Source organism: Vipera ursinii, assembly GCF_947247035.1.
Source record: "Vipera ursinii genome assembly, chromosome: Z".
Lineage (NCBI taxonomy): Eukaryota > Metazoa > Chordata > Lepidosauria > Squamata > Viperidae > Vipera > Vipera ursinii.
Window position 1 is genome coordinate 85277126 of NC_139517.1, and position 18258 is coordinate 85295383.

At 40.1% G+C, this 18258-nt stretch overlaps 1 protein-coding gene across 1 annotated transcript in view; it reads right to left on the reverse strand.

Moving 5' to 3' along the window:
• The window catches only part of KCNH8 (potassium voltage-gated channel subfamily H member 8), a gene marked incomplete at both ends in the record, with an annotated part of 243408 nt that overhangs the window by 60312 nt on the left and 164838 nt on the right, over positions 1-18258 (reverse strand). Inside the window, one exon of the mRNA XM_083379020.1 lies at positions 9975-10179. Coding sequence (XP_083235146.1) covers positions 9975-10179 — 205 coding nt within the window. The remainder of the gene's footprint in view (positions 1-9974; positions 10180-18258) is intronic.

An 18258-nucleotide genomic window follows, 5' to 3' on the forward strand; every position in this document is an offset into this window, starting at 1 on the left:
GAAAGAGGTAGCCACAGAACTGTTTTCCCTCTAAAGTAATATACCACAAATAAATGGAGCAAATTGATTTTTAAACCCACAGATTTGCAACTTTCATAGTTAATTGTACTTTCTTGGTATAATGCTGCATTTTAAATAAGAGCTAATGGCTATATTATTGAGTCATAACTCTTCTGAAAAAAGCTATAAGATCTTCAATCTTCAGAGAGAATTTTTCTTGAATCCATTTATGGTTCCCATCTTACTGAGAAAGTAAAACCACTTTGTTTTTGTTTCTTGAAATTGCCAGATTGATGCCTACCTCAATTAATTAAATATAAATCTTAATAAGCAATAATTCTAACTAATAACTTTATGAATTCCATTCCCACAATTATGTCACAAAATCTCAATCTTATAGCATGATATATATGTTAAGGAGAAAAAAAGTCAATAAATTTGATTTACATTGCACCTTCATTTTATACAACTTAAAGCGGCACATATTCTTTCTCTTCCTATTATCTCCAGAAAAATTTCTTGAGGTGAGTTTGGAGATTACAGAGTGACTGTTCTGATGTATTGATATGTGGGAATGATCTTGGGAAATGAGAACAGGGTGGAAATGCTGCCTAGGGAGAAATCAGTTAAGGGGGAGGGAGGCTATAGCTACATAATAGGCAGAAAAAGAAACTTAGAAGGGAACCACCCTAATTTATCAGGCTGTAAAATCAGATGTTGGGAGATTTGCATTTTTACACTTGCAAGATTCTGTTCAATAAAGATGATTAACTCACTATGTTTTTTCTCTGGTCTATCTGGGAAGTCTGACATCCAAAGTCACCCATCAGTCGGTATCTCATTTAAATGGCTCAGCATTCCAGGAATTATTGGACATTATGGAAATGGATTAGTCAATGGCCTTCCCGCAACAGTGTGCATATTTAAAAACACTTGAAGTGAAGCTTAGGCTTATAAGCCAAGTCTTCATAATCAGTGAGTTTAGGTGTGAATGGATATTAAATATTGCAGTTCTCCAATAATACAAGAATTAAAAACATATATACCATGCATTTTATGAACCTGAAAATCAGCTCTAAATATAGTGTGAATGCACTATTATATCCTTATATGTTACACAGGAAGAGACAAGTTTTTCTTTATCTAACCAAACCCACATTACTGAATTCCAATTTTTGTATGCATCAGTAATCTGAAAAGATAACAGTTGAACTAGATTAAATTTCAGGTTTCTGTGAGGCTGATTTGTGGATTTTATATTTGAAATCCATATTTTGAAACAGTATAATGATATAATTTCTCTTGCTTTGCTGGATATGCTTAATCGGGTTATTATTTTGAGGACAAGCGGTTGGGCTGGAGGGTGGAAAGATTGAATTTTAATAGTGATAGAGAGACAAGTACATGCCCTCAAGGATATATTCAAAATGTCTCCTCAGAATTGCTGACAAGAATATTTGGTGACGGCAGAAGTACTAATGAAGAGAATGATGAATGCTTCACATTCTACTAGTATTCACCTGGGACACCTTTCTAGCCATTAAAATCTTTCTGTCAGTATTCTCAGGATATGATGTATGTGATGATAATGCTTATCAAAAGGAATTTAGCCTAGCTAAGGTCCTGAGGATCTTGACAGAATAGGTGTAAGGAGCATTACAAATTTACAACATAAGATAGTGTGTGTACACGCATACACACTCTTAGAAGGAAGCCCACTGGCATCAATAAATAAATAAGGGTGTATGGGACTGTCAATATTATAACATCAGACAGGCAAATTAAAAATGTTTAATAGAACTATTCATTTAAAGCTCAAAAAGAAAAAATCAAGAATAGAGGATATATTGATAACTGTATCAAAAACTATAATATTTCAGAAAAGTAGGCCTTAGTGCAGATATTTGTGTGATTCTTCTAAAATGTATCTTTCTGTAATCTCTACATACCCAACATTATTCAGGGTGAGCTCCTAAAAAAACTTTTCTCTAAAAAAAGAAAGAAAAAAATGCTAGTGGTGAAATTAGAAGACGTTATACAAATTATTTCTGGCAGCTTTGCTGATCCCAAGGAAGGAGCTTCTTAACTCTTTGACCTCATATTAACCTGCTTTCCATGGCTGTCCATTTAAAAAAAGATCATGATGTTCTAGTATACAGAATATAGTTACTAGCAAAGAACATTTTCCAAATAATGAATTCACTGACTGGTACAGGTCTAAGAAGCATATAGTTATACTCCTAAGAATTCAGAGGCATTTTTTTTTCTAATTTCAAAAACATCTTTTCAAAAGTTACAATGTATACAGTCGTATGATAAAATAGAAGCTTTGCCATTAAAATTAGTGTTGAAAGCAGATCATATGGTTAACCAAAACTCTAGCAGTATAAAATAATTTTATTTTGTCTTAATGACCTCCAAGGAAATGAGGAGGTATAAAAGTAAAGGACAAATCATTTATTTTTGAAATTGATGGCAACCTATAGGCATAATTTCAGAGAGCCAGCTTGGTCTAATGGTTAAGGCTAGAAAACTGGACATCATGAGTTAAAGTCCTGCCTTAGCCATGAAATCAGCTGGGTAAGTTTGGGCCAGTCACTCTCTCTAAATAGGAAAATAGCAGGAGGAAGGTGTGTTGGATATGTTTATCACCTTGAATTCATTCCTTGATAAGATAAGATAAGATAAGATAAGATAAGATAAGATAGATAAGATAATCAAGCAATGAATCAGTGAACACCTAGTGTCAAACAAAGTCATTACTAAAAGCCAACATGGATTTGTCAAAAACAGATCATGCCAGACAAATCTTATTGCATTCTTTGACCAAGTAACAAAATTAGTGGACCAGAGGAATACTGTTGATATAATTTACTTGGACTTCAGTAAGGCATTTGATAAAGTAGACCACAACCTACTATTTGATAAGATAAAAAATGTGGGTTAGACAGCATCACCACCAGATGGATTTGTAGCTGGCTGACTGGCCGTACTCAGCATGTGATCCTCAATGGAACTGCACCTACATGGAAGGAAGTGTGTAGTGGAGTGCTCCAGGGCTCTGTTATGGGCCCAGTGCTCTTCAACATCTTCATCAATTATTTGGATGAGGGGATAGATGGGGAAAGACACCAATTTGCAGATGACACCAAGCTGACAAGAATAGCTAAGACTCCAGAAGATAGGCTTAAGATACAGGAGGATCTTGACAGACTTGAACATTGGGCTCTACCTAACAAAATGAAATTCAATGGTGAAAAAAGTAAGGTTCTACATTTATGCAAGAAAAACCAAAGGTACAGATATAGTATAGGGGGTACCTTGCTCAAAAGTAGTAACTGTGAGAAGGATCTCGAAGTTGTAGTGGACAATCACTTAAATAAGAGCCAGCAGTGTGCTGCAGCTACCAAAAAAGCCAACACAGTGCTAGGCTGCATTAACAGAGGGATAGAATCAAGATCACGTGAAGTGTTAATACCATTTTATAATGACTTAGTAAGGCCACACTTGGAATACTGCATCCAGTTTTGATCACTATGATGTAAAAAAGATGTTGAGACTCTAAAAAGAGTATAGAGAAGAGCAACAAAGATGATTAGAGGCAGTGGTGGGATTCAAAAATGTGAACAACTTGATCTCTGTGTGGATGCCAGTACTGGAAGTCCATTCTGGGCCTGGGCAACAAAAAAAATTAGTTATTGCTTCTGCCAAACTGGTGTGAACTGGTTGAATCCCACCACTGATTAGGGGACTGGAGGCTAAAACATATAAGGAAAGGTTGCTGGAATTGGGTATGTCTAGTTTAATGAAGAGAAGGACGAGGGGTGACATGAGAGCAGTGTCTCAATATCACAGGGGTTGCTATAAGGAGAGGGAGTCAAGCTATTCTCCAAAGCCCCTGAAGGCAGGACAAGAAGCAGCGGATGGAAATTAACCAAAGAGAGAAGCAACCTAGAACTAAGGAGAAATTTCCTGACAAAACAAGTAATCAGTGGAACAATCTGCCTCATGAAGCTGTGAAATGCTCCAACACTGGAAGTTTTTAAGAACAGCCTGGACAGCCATTTGTCTGAAATGGTATAGAGTTTCCTGCCTGACCAGGGGATTGGACTGGATGACCTCCAAGGTCCCTTCCAACTTTATTACTATTACTATTTCTAAAAACAATAAATGCATGATATAAATTAATAATACAATAAATAATTTTGCAAGCAACAAAATGAAATTTATAGATTCTGGAGTGTATTTCTCGATTGTATGTATTATACAAAGCAATAGCTCTGTTTACAGGTTTTTTTTTTAAAGGCCCAGGAAAGTCAAAAGGCATTATTCCTAGCATGGAATCAAAAGCTCACTGTTAACAGAATGATGTTGATGGGAAGCTTAGAATAACAAACAATCTTTTGGATTCCCTTCTAATCAATTCCTTAGAGTGCTCTCTTAAAATAAATTATTTTAAATAAATCTTAAATTTGGTGCAATGGTGCTGTAATTTTTATTAGTTCTCAATATGTTTATTCAACAAAAATATAAACCCAGTAACACCAGATTAATTACCAATATCTGTAAAATATTTTACATAAAAACATGTATCTCAAAATATCAATAACAGATTTGGTCAAGTATCTGCTTTTTTTTTTTTTACAGCAGCCAAACCTTAATGAGCCATCTATTATTTAAATGATTTTTTATGAATTCATCAAAATATCCTATTACAGATAAAAGAATGCCCATTTTACTGTATTGATTAAATTTTTATAAAATGTGAGTTGTTATTTTTACTTTTGATTATATTTATAAGTCTGTTTAATTGTATTACATTCAAGTATCTGATCTTGTTTGGTCATTTGCAGAAAAATTACAACTGCCCTTTCAATATTACAATTGCCTCCTTACAATATTATTATTATACAAAAAGTAACGGCGTTTAGTATTCAGTGCAAGATTTGTATCCTAGCTCATGTTCAGATAAGAATAGAAGAATGAGAATATATAAAATTGTTTTAATTAAAACTCCATTCTGGTGACTGAATAGTATTATGTTGATGTCAGAATTTTTGTAAAGCATCAGTAAATTATTTTAATCCATATACAGTTTGTTACAGCCCATTTGCTTTGCAGATGGATTAGCAGCTTGAAAAGAATGACCAGCTATACAAAAAATATTCCTGTTTTGTCTCCTCATTTATCTCATAGATGTTAGTACTATAAAAATATTTCCATATCTTGGTACTCAGTAATTGAAATCTCCATATTATATCTTTTCGTTATCTGCTCCTTACCTCCTGAAGTAACTAAAAATTACATGTCTTGATGCTTTTAGTCTGCTGAAACTCTTCAGCTGACTTCTACATGTAAAATAATTCTCATTTAACAGATTTTGAGATCCAAGTAAGTCATGAAGAGTGGCCAAAAGTATTAATTACCTTTTATAACACATTCACAAAATTATTTAGAAAGCCCTCATAACTTTATCACTCTATAATATAAAATATTAAACATTTTAATCTTCTTTCTGTTAAATCAATGTAACACAAGTAAAGCATCACAATCTATTTTAAATCACTTTCATGTAATTCTTAGGTTGCAGATGTTTGCCATGTGTTTACTATTTATTTATTTATTTGCCCTTGGGCCATAGCAAAATGCAACGTTCCAGAAACAAATTATTACTAAAATTTGTTAAAAGCAATGTAAAATGGAATTAGATAAAATACAATTTAAAATGAAATGGGAATAAAATAAAATGAAATTGGAATAAAATACAGTGTAAAATGAAGTTGGAATAAAATACAATAATTTAAAATATAGATAAAATATGATAAAATTATATTTCGGTGTCACCCCTGCAATCTATCCCAATCAGTCCCACATATGCAGATCTCAGCTGAACCATTTTGCTTAAGTACTGTGCTGCGTTAAATGTTATTTTCAGATTCTGGCCAGATGTTTACATTTAATCGTACATTACATTCTTATTATACTGCTTTTGTCTATCTTATAAATACAATGTCCCTCTTGAATAAACCAGATACTTACTTAAAAGGACAGGAAAGATCAACAGACAGAAAGATGGATGCTGTTACATATTTCCTTTTGAATAAAACACCAAAAAGTATCAAATTATGAATGTTTAATTTTTTAAAAAAACAACTTTAAAATTCAGATTGTGAGAACCACCAAAATAGAAGCTAACATTGCAACAGATTTTTGAGATAAGTATTTCACATATAGGAGGCATCTGGCACTATCTTCAGTGTTTCAAACAGGGATTAAAGTTTGCCTAATGGCTGCTTTTAATTTTGACATATTTCTAATTGAAAATGAGATTTCTAAAATTGATTCACTAATATTCTAGAATTATAATGTATAATTGAGAAAGTCAAAGAAAAGCAAATGTGTTTCATTGATTACAGAAAGTCTTTTGCTTGTGTTGATTATGTCATTTTAGGGAATATGCTGAGAAAAATGAGAACATTTCATTGTTGTTATCTAAAATCTACATGAAGATCAGAAACCGTAATATGGACAGAGTATGGTGAAGAACACTGGTTTCAGTTTGGCAAAACAATAACACAAGGCTATACAATTTATTTTTATTTATTCAAACTAGAGGTGGAATATAGATTGTGGGAAGCTGGATTGGAAGAGGACCATGATTTTAAAACTGGAGAGAGAAAAACCTCAATAACCTGTGCTATGCTAATGACATTACTGAAATTGCAGAAGATCCGCAAGGAACACCATCACAAAATGAACTAAAATTAAATATAATGAAGATCAAAAAATGACAACAGATTCACAACCACTCTTAGAATTCACAATTGCTCTGAAATTGTGGACCTCTTTTTCCTTTTATGATAAACTATTAGCAGTAAGCAGTAATAATAAAATACACCCTATAGACTAGCACTTTGTAGAGTAGCTACAAAGGGCTTGGAAAAGATATCCAGGTGTCTTTACTCATAAAGTTTAGAATGATGGGTGCAATGCTTTTGCCTGGACACACTACAGAAGTGAAAGTTGGAACTTTGAAGAAGCAGGACAGAAAGAGTATCAACACTTTTGATTTGATTATTGCAGAAGACTCCTTAAAATATCAGCAAGAGCAAATAAAATTTAAAAAAACAAATAATCAAATAAATTAACCCAGAGTTCTCAATTGAAGACCATATTAACATACTCAAATTATACTTGAAACAGAAGCTTGTCCACACCAAGGATAAAAAACCCAGACAGAGACTGAGCAATATGATACTGTATATGCAATAAAATGCAATGAGACATGTAGATCTGCACATTGGTGAAACAGAAGAACTACTTCACAAACGCATAGCACAACATCAGGACAAGATTCAGCAGTCCATCTGAATTTGAAAGACAAATACTTTTGAAGACAGCAAAGCCCACATTCTGGATAGAAAGGACCATTGATCAGAAAGAGGGGTAAAAGAGGCCATTTATATTAACATTGAACAACCTTCTCTCAACAAAGCGGGAGGGATAAGACACCACCTATCTCCTGTCTATAGTACAGCCTTTTTAGCAGTTTCAAGAAGATTCCACTCCCACTTGCACTTTGACACAGATGACCCTGAGGGCACACATAAATCCCCAAGTGGCTCAAGAGTTCTCAGGGAGAATGCTAATGACCAGTTGACTGGGAAGAAATATGATCCTTCCAACCTCCCCCCTTCCCCCATCCTGCCGGAACTGATGAGAAGCAAAATGTCTTCTTTCTCAGGGAAAAACAGTCCAGTTTCTTTTTGAAAAACCACATGTGAGACAATGTTGACCTGGATGACTGACAGTCTCCGTAGACATATACTTGAAATGCATTATGCAAAGATCTAGCTCTTTGAAAAAGCCTATAATGCTGGGAAAGAGAAGGAAAGAATGACCTGCAGCAAGTTGGATGAGTGCAATCACAGTGACAATGGTTTCAGTGTTAGAAGAAAAAGTTGTTGGACAAAGATGAGGACAGATCCACCTGAAGAAACTCCTTGTGCTTGCTAAGAGCTGATACCTTACTTAATGGCACATTATCAATCAATTAATTTCCAAGATTACATTATTTTAAAATAGACTTATTATTTATAGTTTATTATTTATTTTTATTACTTATATGTCACCCACCTCTTACGATCAATTAAAACAAGATAAAATATTTTAAACATTAAAACAATAAATACTAACACTAAAATTGAGTTAAAATAGAGAAGGATAGATGAAAGGGAGCAAGATGTGTATGTGTAAAAGAAGGGGTTTTACCAGTCCATTAACTACTTCCAGAATCACATGCCCTCATTGGGCCCAGTGCCAGTTAGCAAAGCCAGATCTTCAGAAAAGACAAAAGGATGGGTGTGTATTTCACTTCAGGGACATGATATTCCAGAGGATAGGACTCATGGAAGAAAAGGCTCTTCTCCTGGATTCTGCCAGCTGTAATTCCTTAACCAATGAGGTACACAGCATACTCCTTCTGCTGACACAGATAGGGTGGGGCCAAACCCATTGGTATGAGACTATGCCTCAGATATCCTGGACCTATGCCATGAACGGCTTTAAAGGTAAGAACCAATACCTTGAACTGGACCAAGAAACAAACTGGCAACCAGTGCAGCTCACAGAACAGTGGTACGACATGGGCTCTTTTAGGAGCTCCAAGAACTGTTTGTATCGCTGATTCTGCCTCAGTGGTAGTTTCTGAATTCTATTCAAAGGCAGTTCCATGTACAGCACATTGCAATAATCCAAGCATGAAATGACCAGGGCTTGACTGACTGAATGGAGGGACTCCTGATCTGGGAAAAGGTGCATTTGATGCACAATGCAAAGTTGCACAAAGAGTCTATTGCCACAAGTGCCACCTGCGTTTTGAGCAGGAGTTGCAAATCCAGGAGAAGCCCAAGTTCCACACTGCTTCCATCTGGGGTAGTGCAACCCCATCTAGAACTAAAGATATTAAAGTCCAAGATCCTAAAGTTCCCCACTCAGCCACTCAGTCTTGCCAGGGTTCAGTCAAAGCCTGTTGTCTCCCATCCCACAACCTTCAGGCTCCATGAGAGGGCAGTGACAGCTTCATTTATGTCACTGGTGGGGTGGAGATTTGAACCTGACTATCATCAGCAAACTGATGGTACTTCATCCCATGGTGATGGAGGATCTCAACCAGCAGCTTCATGTAGACGTTAAAAAAAAGTGGAGAGAATACTGAACCCTGTGGCATGTCCCAAGAAGTGAACTGAACCTCTCATTCCCTATCAACATTGATTGGGACCAGCCATGAAGAAAGGAGTCAAACCAGCAGAAGACGACACCACCCAACTCCAAGCCCCACATCTGACCAAAATGGATACCAGGGCTGAAGATATTGAAGGCTGTTGAGCTGTCCAGGAGAGCAAAGGCAGATGCACTATCCCTATCCCACTCTCACCAGAGCTCATCAACAAGTGCAACCAATGCTATTTCTGCCCCATAACTGGCCCTGAAGTCAGTTCTTCTTTGAATACAATCTGTAACTATCTTCATTTTCCCCAACCTCAATATAGTATTAATGAGGATCAGCAAAATATTATTTCTCTCAATAGATCTGCTTAGGACCAGAAACCCAGAGCTCAGATAAAGCAATATTTCCTGAAAATGAAGAATATGTTGGAGATACAGTACAAAGCTGCTTTAGACTAATGCAGAGTGCATAGATGGGAATGGCTGCAATTTCTGTCTCTAAAGCTCAAACAATTGTGTACCTACTTAGAGGACTGTAGGAGCACATTAGGTATATTGATCTGAGTATCTCTGTTCTTACTGAAAGCCTGAAATGTTGCATGATTAGGGGGCCTACTCAACTCTACCAGAAAATCAATGAGGTTACAGTATGCCTTTAATAACATGCACATGTTTATGCAAAACTGTAATTTTCTATCTTTAGAGTGCAGTTTTTCAATTTTCAATGTTGAAAAGCTCATCTTTACCTATGTCCCATGTCAGTGGTTTTCTTTCCATTTCCTTCTTTCCAATGACATACCAAATACAGGCCATCCAGTGAGCCAGCAATGCAAACATAGACATCAGCAGTGTCAGAACAATTGTACTGTGCTGGGAATAACGATCCAATTTTTGAAGTAGACGTAAAAGGCGCAGTAAACGTACAGTCTTAAGGAGGTGAACAATTGATACCTAAACATGCAAGAAAATGAGATCATGTTAGAGATGCATTTCCAAATGGAATAAAACTGCCCTACTTATTTTCAGTCAGGCATGTATTATCATTTAGGATGAACATCAACTATATATAAAAATTTATATTGTCTTTTTATAGCATGAATGCCTTCTACTTGCTTCTTTTAAACAATACCAAAACTAAGGGGAAATGTAAATATTATTGCATTAAAAAAACAAAAAAAAGTGGGTTAATGTAGTCATTGAAGAAAGAGTGAGGAACTGCTACTGATGACGTACCATTCCTTAGTGGCAAGAAAACAATTCTGATCCCAATTGTTCTTGCTTTGTTCTGAATACATACACAAATTTATGTACACTTAGTACAATTTGAAAAAAGATACAGAGACTGTCCTCAGCATAACATCCTGAATTTTTATACATAAATAAAAATGGAAGAATCTTTTGATGGGCTAAGCTTACATTACTTTCCTTCTTTGGAGACCTTCTGTTTCCAAAGATGCTGGTAAGTGGCAGATTAGTACATATAGAGCTGCATCATATTTTTTTTTCACCTGATTTGTGACTTTCATTTAAGGCAATGATGGTAATCTTATTTCATGGGTCATGGTACACTATACAGTTTTCCTCAATTTGGTGGAAAACAGTATTGAAGATTTTTGCAAATATGGTCACAGGGACCTCTAAGGTGAAGATACCCCACCAATATAATAAAGCAAAAATGTGGGGGATGGTGGGATGTAACTATGGGTAGGTTGCCCATCTCCTTTTACATACACTAAAACAGCTTGTCTGCTATTCAAAAGATAGATTTTTATTTTTTTTATTTTAATCCCATTTATATCCCGCCCTTCTCCAAAGACTCAGGGCGGCTTACAATTTAAGCACAATCCAATGTGCTTAGCAATAGCCTTAATTCTATGTATATGCCTGCTTATTAGGGCTTTTTCCTGCCCCCCCCCAAGCGGCATTATTACAAAGTCAGCTTAATTGCTCCCAACAATCTGGGTCCTCATTTTACCTTCCTCGGAAGGATGGAAGGCTGAGTCAACCTTGAGCCTGGTGGGACTCGAACCTGCACTAATTGCAGGCAGCTGGTGTTAGATTATATTACATTATAATCTAAAAGATGCAATAGAAAAGGAAGAGAAGCAAATCTAGCGGTAAGATGAGACTCTATATACTTAAATAAGGTTAATTTAATTTTCATTATTTCTGCAGTAGACCAAACTAAAACCCTCAGCTTCTAAACATAATGATGGCAATTTTGTAAATGACTGTAATAAATCAAGTCTAATTTCTTTTTATTCATTCCCAAATCTTTTTCTTTGCCTTCATTGTTCTGTCACTTCTTGTAAGTTTTGAAACACATTGAGAAGCACGTTTTCACAACCATATATTTGACAAGATAAGAAGAGGAAGAGTCAGCATTTGTCTCTTGTGCCTGGCTGGATTTGATATGCTCACAAATACAAGACCTGCTGAACTTCATTTTCCGGTTCATCAAGTTTGATCAGTTAGGTTAAACTTTTCAAGCAAAAATGACCTAAGACAAAAGCAACTAATAGCAGGCAGTGCCAGCCATCATAGCATACTGTAGTTTTACAGGCAAGAACCTATTCTATTAACTTCAGGATTTTTAATTTATATGGAGGGACATGAACAAAGGATTAAATAAAAGGGAATAAAATAGGTAACATTGCACGGATCTTGTAAAAAGACCACAGATTAGAGTTCAGTTTTGAAATAGAGAAGGAGTGGGGCTTTGTAGATGACTGTCACAAAAAAGGCCATTTATAAAAAGGGTGTGTTATCATCCTTCAAATACCATAACTATGCATTTGCATCATCCATTGAAATACAAATATCTAATGAGTGATTTTTGTGCGATAATGTCACTGTATGCTTATTGTTTTCTTTCCATGTTGTTATGGTTTGGATGCTGCTTGTTGAATATGGAAGCAATCATTGATTGGAGAAGATTACCTATCGAGCTCATCTAGAAATCATATCCGTCACTCTAAATCAGCTTCCTATTCACCACATTCAAAACAAGATTCATGCTGTGTTCATGTTCACTCTAAGAAGGAAAGAGAACATCTAACAATAAGTAGCAGAAAATAAATGAAATCATGCCTCTTTGGGTATCCCCACAGGAAGCTTTTTTAAGAAAAGAAATGGTTGTGAAATGGGACTGGTGGACCTACGGTAAAATAATACTTTTCAACTCAGTTGACCCTATTCTTAAATTGAGGGAAGAGTTAGAATCAGAGGGTTATGCTTGTCATTGGTTTACCTACCAACAACTGAAATAAATATTTAAACTAGATTAAAAGTGCTTTGGGTTTGACTTCATTAAAAATGAATTGGAAACATTATTGTGTGGTAGTGATGAATATATTGGACAGCCATTTGTCTGAAATGGTATAGGGTTTCCTCCCTGGTCAGAGGGTTGGACTAGATGACCTCCAAGGTCCCTTCCAACTTTATATTATTATTATTATTATCAGTGCTTTTTTTGTAAAAGAAAAAGGTGCCGGAACTCACACATGTCATACAACCCGCCTTGCCTACCCTACAAGGTTCCATCCAAAAAAGGTGCCGGAAATCCGTTCTGAGCGTTCTATGAGAAAAAAAGCCCTGATGATGATGTTGTTGTTGTTGTTGTTGATGATGATGATGATGATGATGATGATGATGATTTAAAGAATGCTATTGAAATTGAATTGAGTTAACATGTAAAACATTGTATGATACAGTAGGCAAGGAATTTTGGTTATAATGTGATGCTGAAACAATGGGAGAATATGTGAATGAAAAGTTTAAAATTTACATTGAATCACAACTTAAAAGAAAATTTCTACAAGATGATGTATTGCTGGTATTTAGCACCAAGCAAGTTATTTAGAATGTATAATGGTACTTCAGATGAAATATTGGAAATGTAAATGTAAAGAAGGGACTTTTTATCATTCATGGTGGACATGTGATTAAAAAAAAGAAATATTGCAGAAGGATTCACATTTTGATACAGAAAATCCTTAAAGTAAAAATAAGCATGAAACCAGAAACTTTTATTTTGGGTTTAATGGAAAAAGTCTTGCAAAAAATGATTTGGAACTTTGATCGTATATATGTTGACGGCAGCAAAACTACTGTATGCACAAAAAAATGGAAGGACATTTTGATTCCCACTATGGATGACTGGCTACCAAAGCTGATGGACTCGGCTGAGATGGCAAAAATGACTGTTTTGATTAAAGAATACAAGAACCTTCCTTTCTACATGGAGACCGCTTCTAGACTTTGTGCTTGAGGTGGAAAAGAATAAAACTTTGATTTTGGGTTTCACTGATTAGATTGATTTGTTGTTACAAAAATGGCTAGTTTTTCCTATTGTGAAAAAATAAAAAGTTAAGGCTTGACCTTAATGCTTTATTCTACTGCAACAGGGGAAGTTGGAATTCAATCTCTCTCTTTTTCTTTCCCTTTCCTCACTTATTTCTCCCTTTTTCCTTCCCATTGTATCCTCATAATTGCTTTGTATTTTGTATTTTACTTTACATCTTAATAAAATGTTAAAAAAGAGAAATCATGTCACTGAGGTGATTCTAACTTCAAATAGTTGTTGAATGAGGCAGTCAGTAAGCAAGGTAATCTTCCTCAACCAAGGATTGCATTGAAAATAATGTTTCATACTTTTATATCAGGAAAATCGGATAAAATTACATTCTGACTCAGAAAGGGCAAAACACAAAACAATGAAACCCCTCCACTATTAGCAGAATCAGCACATTCTATAAAGGCAAATAAATCAAGAAGGGTAAAAGCAGTGAATAGTTTCTCTCTCTCTCCCACTGCCTCCCAATATAAATGAATGAATGAATGAACCTTTATTCTCAAAGTACAACCATGTATACATTGAGATTGGCTAAGCCTCCCTTCGTGCCCCCACCCCCAACTTACAGTGACACAAACCCTCCATCTTATTACACCATATGAGCTAATTGCACAATGCACTGGCCTCGCAAGTCTATCATGCATAAAGTTTATAAAATTATTTCCCGTTCAAAAGCCTAACAGCCCATAGATAAAAGCTGTTCTTCAGCCTGTTGGTACAGCTGACTATACTCCTATATCTCCTACCCGATGGTAGGAGAGTAAAGAGATACCGTCCAGGGTGTGAGTCATCCCTGAGAATTTTCTTCACTCTTCCAAGGCAACGAGTCCTGGTGATGTCATCCAGTGGTGTCAGGGGACAGCCCACAATGTCTTGTGCTGTGCTCACCACCCTCTGTAATGCTTTCCTATCTGTTATGTATGCAGGCATCTGCATAGCAACAGCCCTCAGGGGGCGTTGGCCTGGACAGTTTCGGCGGGAAACCTAGGGCCAACCCCATTGGCTGTTAGCTTACCTGGCCAGGTATATAAGGAGGCCAGGTAGCCCTCATTCCTCAGTTCACTTCCCCTTCCAATAAAGAGCTGAACTCATACACCGGCTGGCGTCTCTCTTGCGTCGGACCCACTACACAATAGTGGCGACGAAGGTGGGATTGCTGCCGACCAAGAGCTGAAGTCACTGGGAAAACGCTCCGTGAGCTGAAGGGAAAGGCATTTTTCCTTCTTCCCCCCATGACCGCCAGCTGAACCGGCAATGCCAAGCGCCACATCCACGACCAACTGCCGCCATGGCTAGAGCCGGACAACCCCGCAAATTCAAGACCTGCCCCCCCGAAACCTGGACCCGTTACCTGGCTCACGTTGAACTGTACATGCGGTTCAATCAGATATCGGAGGACGGTGCAAAGGCGGCTGCCCTGCTCTGCCTTGGGGGACCAGCGCTGCTGGAAGTCGCCACGAACCTGTTCCCCCTGGAGGCCATCAACACCGTCGCGTACCGAGACCTCGTGGCCAGGCTCAAAGCACATTTCAGGCCCTGGCGCTACAAGGTGGCCGCACGGTCACAATTCGAGAAAAGGGACCAGCGCCCCAACGAGACTGGCGCCGACTTCCTCGCCGCCCTATGGGAAGCTGCCGTCGCTTGCAGGTTTACAAATTTGGAGGAGCGACTACGGGACCGGCTGATTTGCGGCCTACGCGACAGGCGGTTGCAGGAGCGCCTGTTCGAAAGAGAGGAGGTCTCTCTCCAGGAAGCCGAGGACGCCATCCTAGCCCACGAAGCGGCCTGCGGGGCCGTCCAAGCCTGCCAGGGAACCCGGCCCGGCAACCAGGCAACCAGCGTCCACCAGCAAGGGGCCACAGAGGAGGACGACCTGAGCATCGACCTCCTCCAGTGGAAGTCGACCCCCGACCAGCGAGCCAGACGCCCAGACAGGCCCAGGCCTCCCAGCAACACTGCCGTTCCCCAGAGGTGCGCAGGGTGTGGTGGGAACCACATGCGCAGCCTCTGCAAGTTCCGGTCCGCCACGTGCCGGGCCTGCAAGAAAACAGGCCACATAGCTGCCGTCTGCCGTAGCCGCCGCCCCCGAGAGGAGATCCACGAGCTGCAGTCGGAGGAACCGCTGTTCGAAGGTACTGGGGCCCCCACCAAAACAAAAATTGGCTATGTCGAGAGCCGGCTGGCCATTAACCACACGGGTAGCCACCGGCTGCTCAAACCCAAAATTAGATTAACAATCCGTTTGCAAGGTGTCCCTTGCAGCATGGAGCTTGACTCTGGATCAGCAGTCTCGATTATTTCGGATGAGACCCTTAACCACATAATTAGCCGGAGCAAGCAACGGATTAAATTACGGCCTACTAAATTAACCCTGACCGATTTTCAGAATTCACCGGTCAAGGTGAAGGGGGAGGCCACCATTTCAGTGGGGTTTAAGGGTCGCGAAGGGCACCTGGACGTTGTAGTGGTAGAGGGCCGCAGAGCCAGCCTGGTCGGGCTGGACTGGTTTGAGGCCCTGGGAATCTCAGTATCCGGGATCCATCGGATCCAGGGGGACTCCATTGAGGCCGTTTGCCGGGAGTTCGCCGACGTCTTCGACAGGTCATTAGGCAAGTACACCGGGGCCCCCATATCGTTCAAGATTAACTCGAACGTCTCCCCCGTTAGGGTCCGGCCGCGGCGAGTCCCGTTTGCGCTCAAACACAAAATCGAGCGCGAACTAGACAAGTTGGTGGCCCAGGGAATCTTAGAGCCTGTAGATGGAGGGGAGTGGGAAACCCCCATCATGACCCCCCTCAAATCCAACGGGGAAATAAGGATCTGCGCCGACTATAAGTGCTCGGTGAACCGCGCCCTAAACCCGCACGCTTACCCGGTTCCCGCGGTCAGCCACGTTCTCGCTTCCCTCCAAGGCGGCGCCATTTTTGCAAGGCTCGATCTTGCACAGGCGTACCAGCAACTCACGGTCACTAGGGAAACAGCTGACATCCAAACCATAGTAACCCATAGGGGGGCGTTCCGGGTGAACAGGCTGCAGTTTGGAGTCAGCGTTGCTCCCGGCATTTTCCAGGAGGTTATGGAAAAGACACTCAAGGGCATTCCAGGAGTCTGCCCCTATTTTGATGACATCCTGATCGCAGGAGCATCAGCAGAGGAACTGGCAGGGAGGCTTAGGGAAGTGCTGGCAAGGCTGCGCACAGCTGGCCTCAAACTCAAAAAGGAAAAATGCAGCATAGGCGTTCCTTCCACAGAATTTTCGGGGATCAGAGTAGACGCCAGGGGAATCCACCCCACAGAATCCAAGGTGAGGGCCATCAAACTAGCACCCACACCCAAGAACAAAGCAGAGCTTCAGGCATTCCTGGGTCTGCTGAATTTCTACCATACATTCCTCCCACACAAGGCAGCCATCGCTGAACTGCTCCACAGGCTGCTAGACAAACAGGCAACATGGGCCTGGACAGCCACCCATGATCAGAGCTTCAAGGCCCTGAAGGCATTGCTGTCGGACAAGTCCACAGTAACCCATTTCATCGAGTCCAAGCCCATTTGTATCGCCTGCGATGCATCCCCTTATGGTGTGGGCGCTGTCCTAAGCCACCTTGAGCCCAACGGGGCACAAGTCCCCATAGCATACTATTCTAGGACACTGTCTGGAGCAGAAAGAAACTACGCCCAAATAGACAAAGAAGCCCTGGCAATCGTGGCAGGAATCAAGAAATTCCACAATTACTTATATGGCAGGGAGTTCACTGTCTTCACGGACCACAAACCACTCCTGGGCCTGTTCACCATAGACAGGCAAACCCCCCAGATTCTGTCCCCCAGGATGCTCCGGTGGTCCATCTTCCTTGCAGCATACAATTGCAAGCTGGTACACAAGCCAGGGAAGGAGATGGGCCACGCAGACGGTCTAAGTAGGCTCCCCCTAGACACACACGACCCAGACCCAGCACCAGCCACACAGATCCTAGCCCTGCAGGAACTACCCGAGTGCCCAGTTCTTGCCAAGGACATTGCCAGCCACACAGCCACAGACAACATCATGGGCAGGGTGCACTCATGGGTTTGCACAGGGTGGCAGGACAAATCCCCGGGACCAGAGTTTCAGGCCTATTTCATTAGACGCGATGAAATTTCCACACACAAAGGGTGCCTCCTTTGGGGTAGCAGGGTCATCATTCCACCCGCACTACGTGCCAGGGTATTGGACTCCTTACACGAAGGGCACCCAGGGGTGGTCAGGATGAAGGCACTGGCTAGGAGCTACCTCTGGTGGCCCGGGTTGGACAAGGAGGTTGAGGATCGGGTCAAGGCCTGTTATACGTGCCAGAGATCCAGGCCAGAAGTGCCACATGCACCAGTACACCGGTGGGAGGCCACACACACGCCATGGTCCCGCATTCACATTGACTATGCGGGGCCATTCCAGGGTCAACTATTTTTAGTAGTGGTGGACAGTCACTCCAAGTGGTTAGAGGTAGTCCCTGTCCCCAACATGACCTCGGGGAGGACAATCCAGGTGCTCAGAGCTCTCTTTGCCACACACGGCCTCCCCGACGTAATTGTGTCTGATAATGGGCCTCAGTTTACTGCTGCTGACTTCCAGGCGTTCTTGAAGGCGAACTGGATTAGGCATGCCACCTCCACGCCTTTCCATCCATCTACCAATGGGC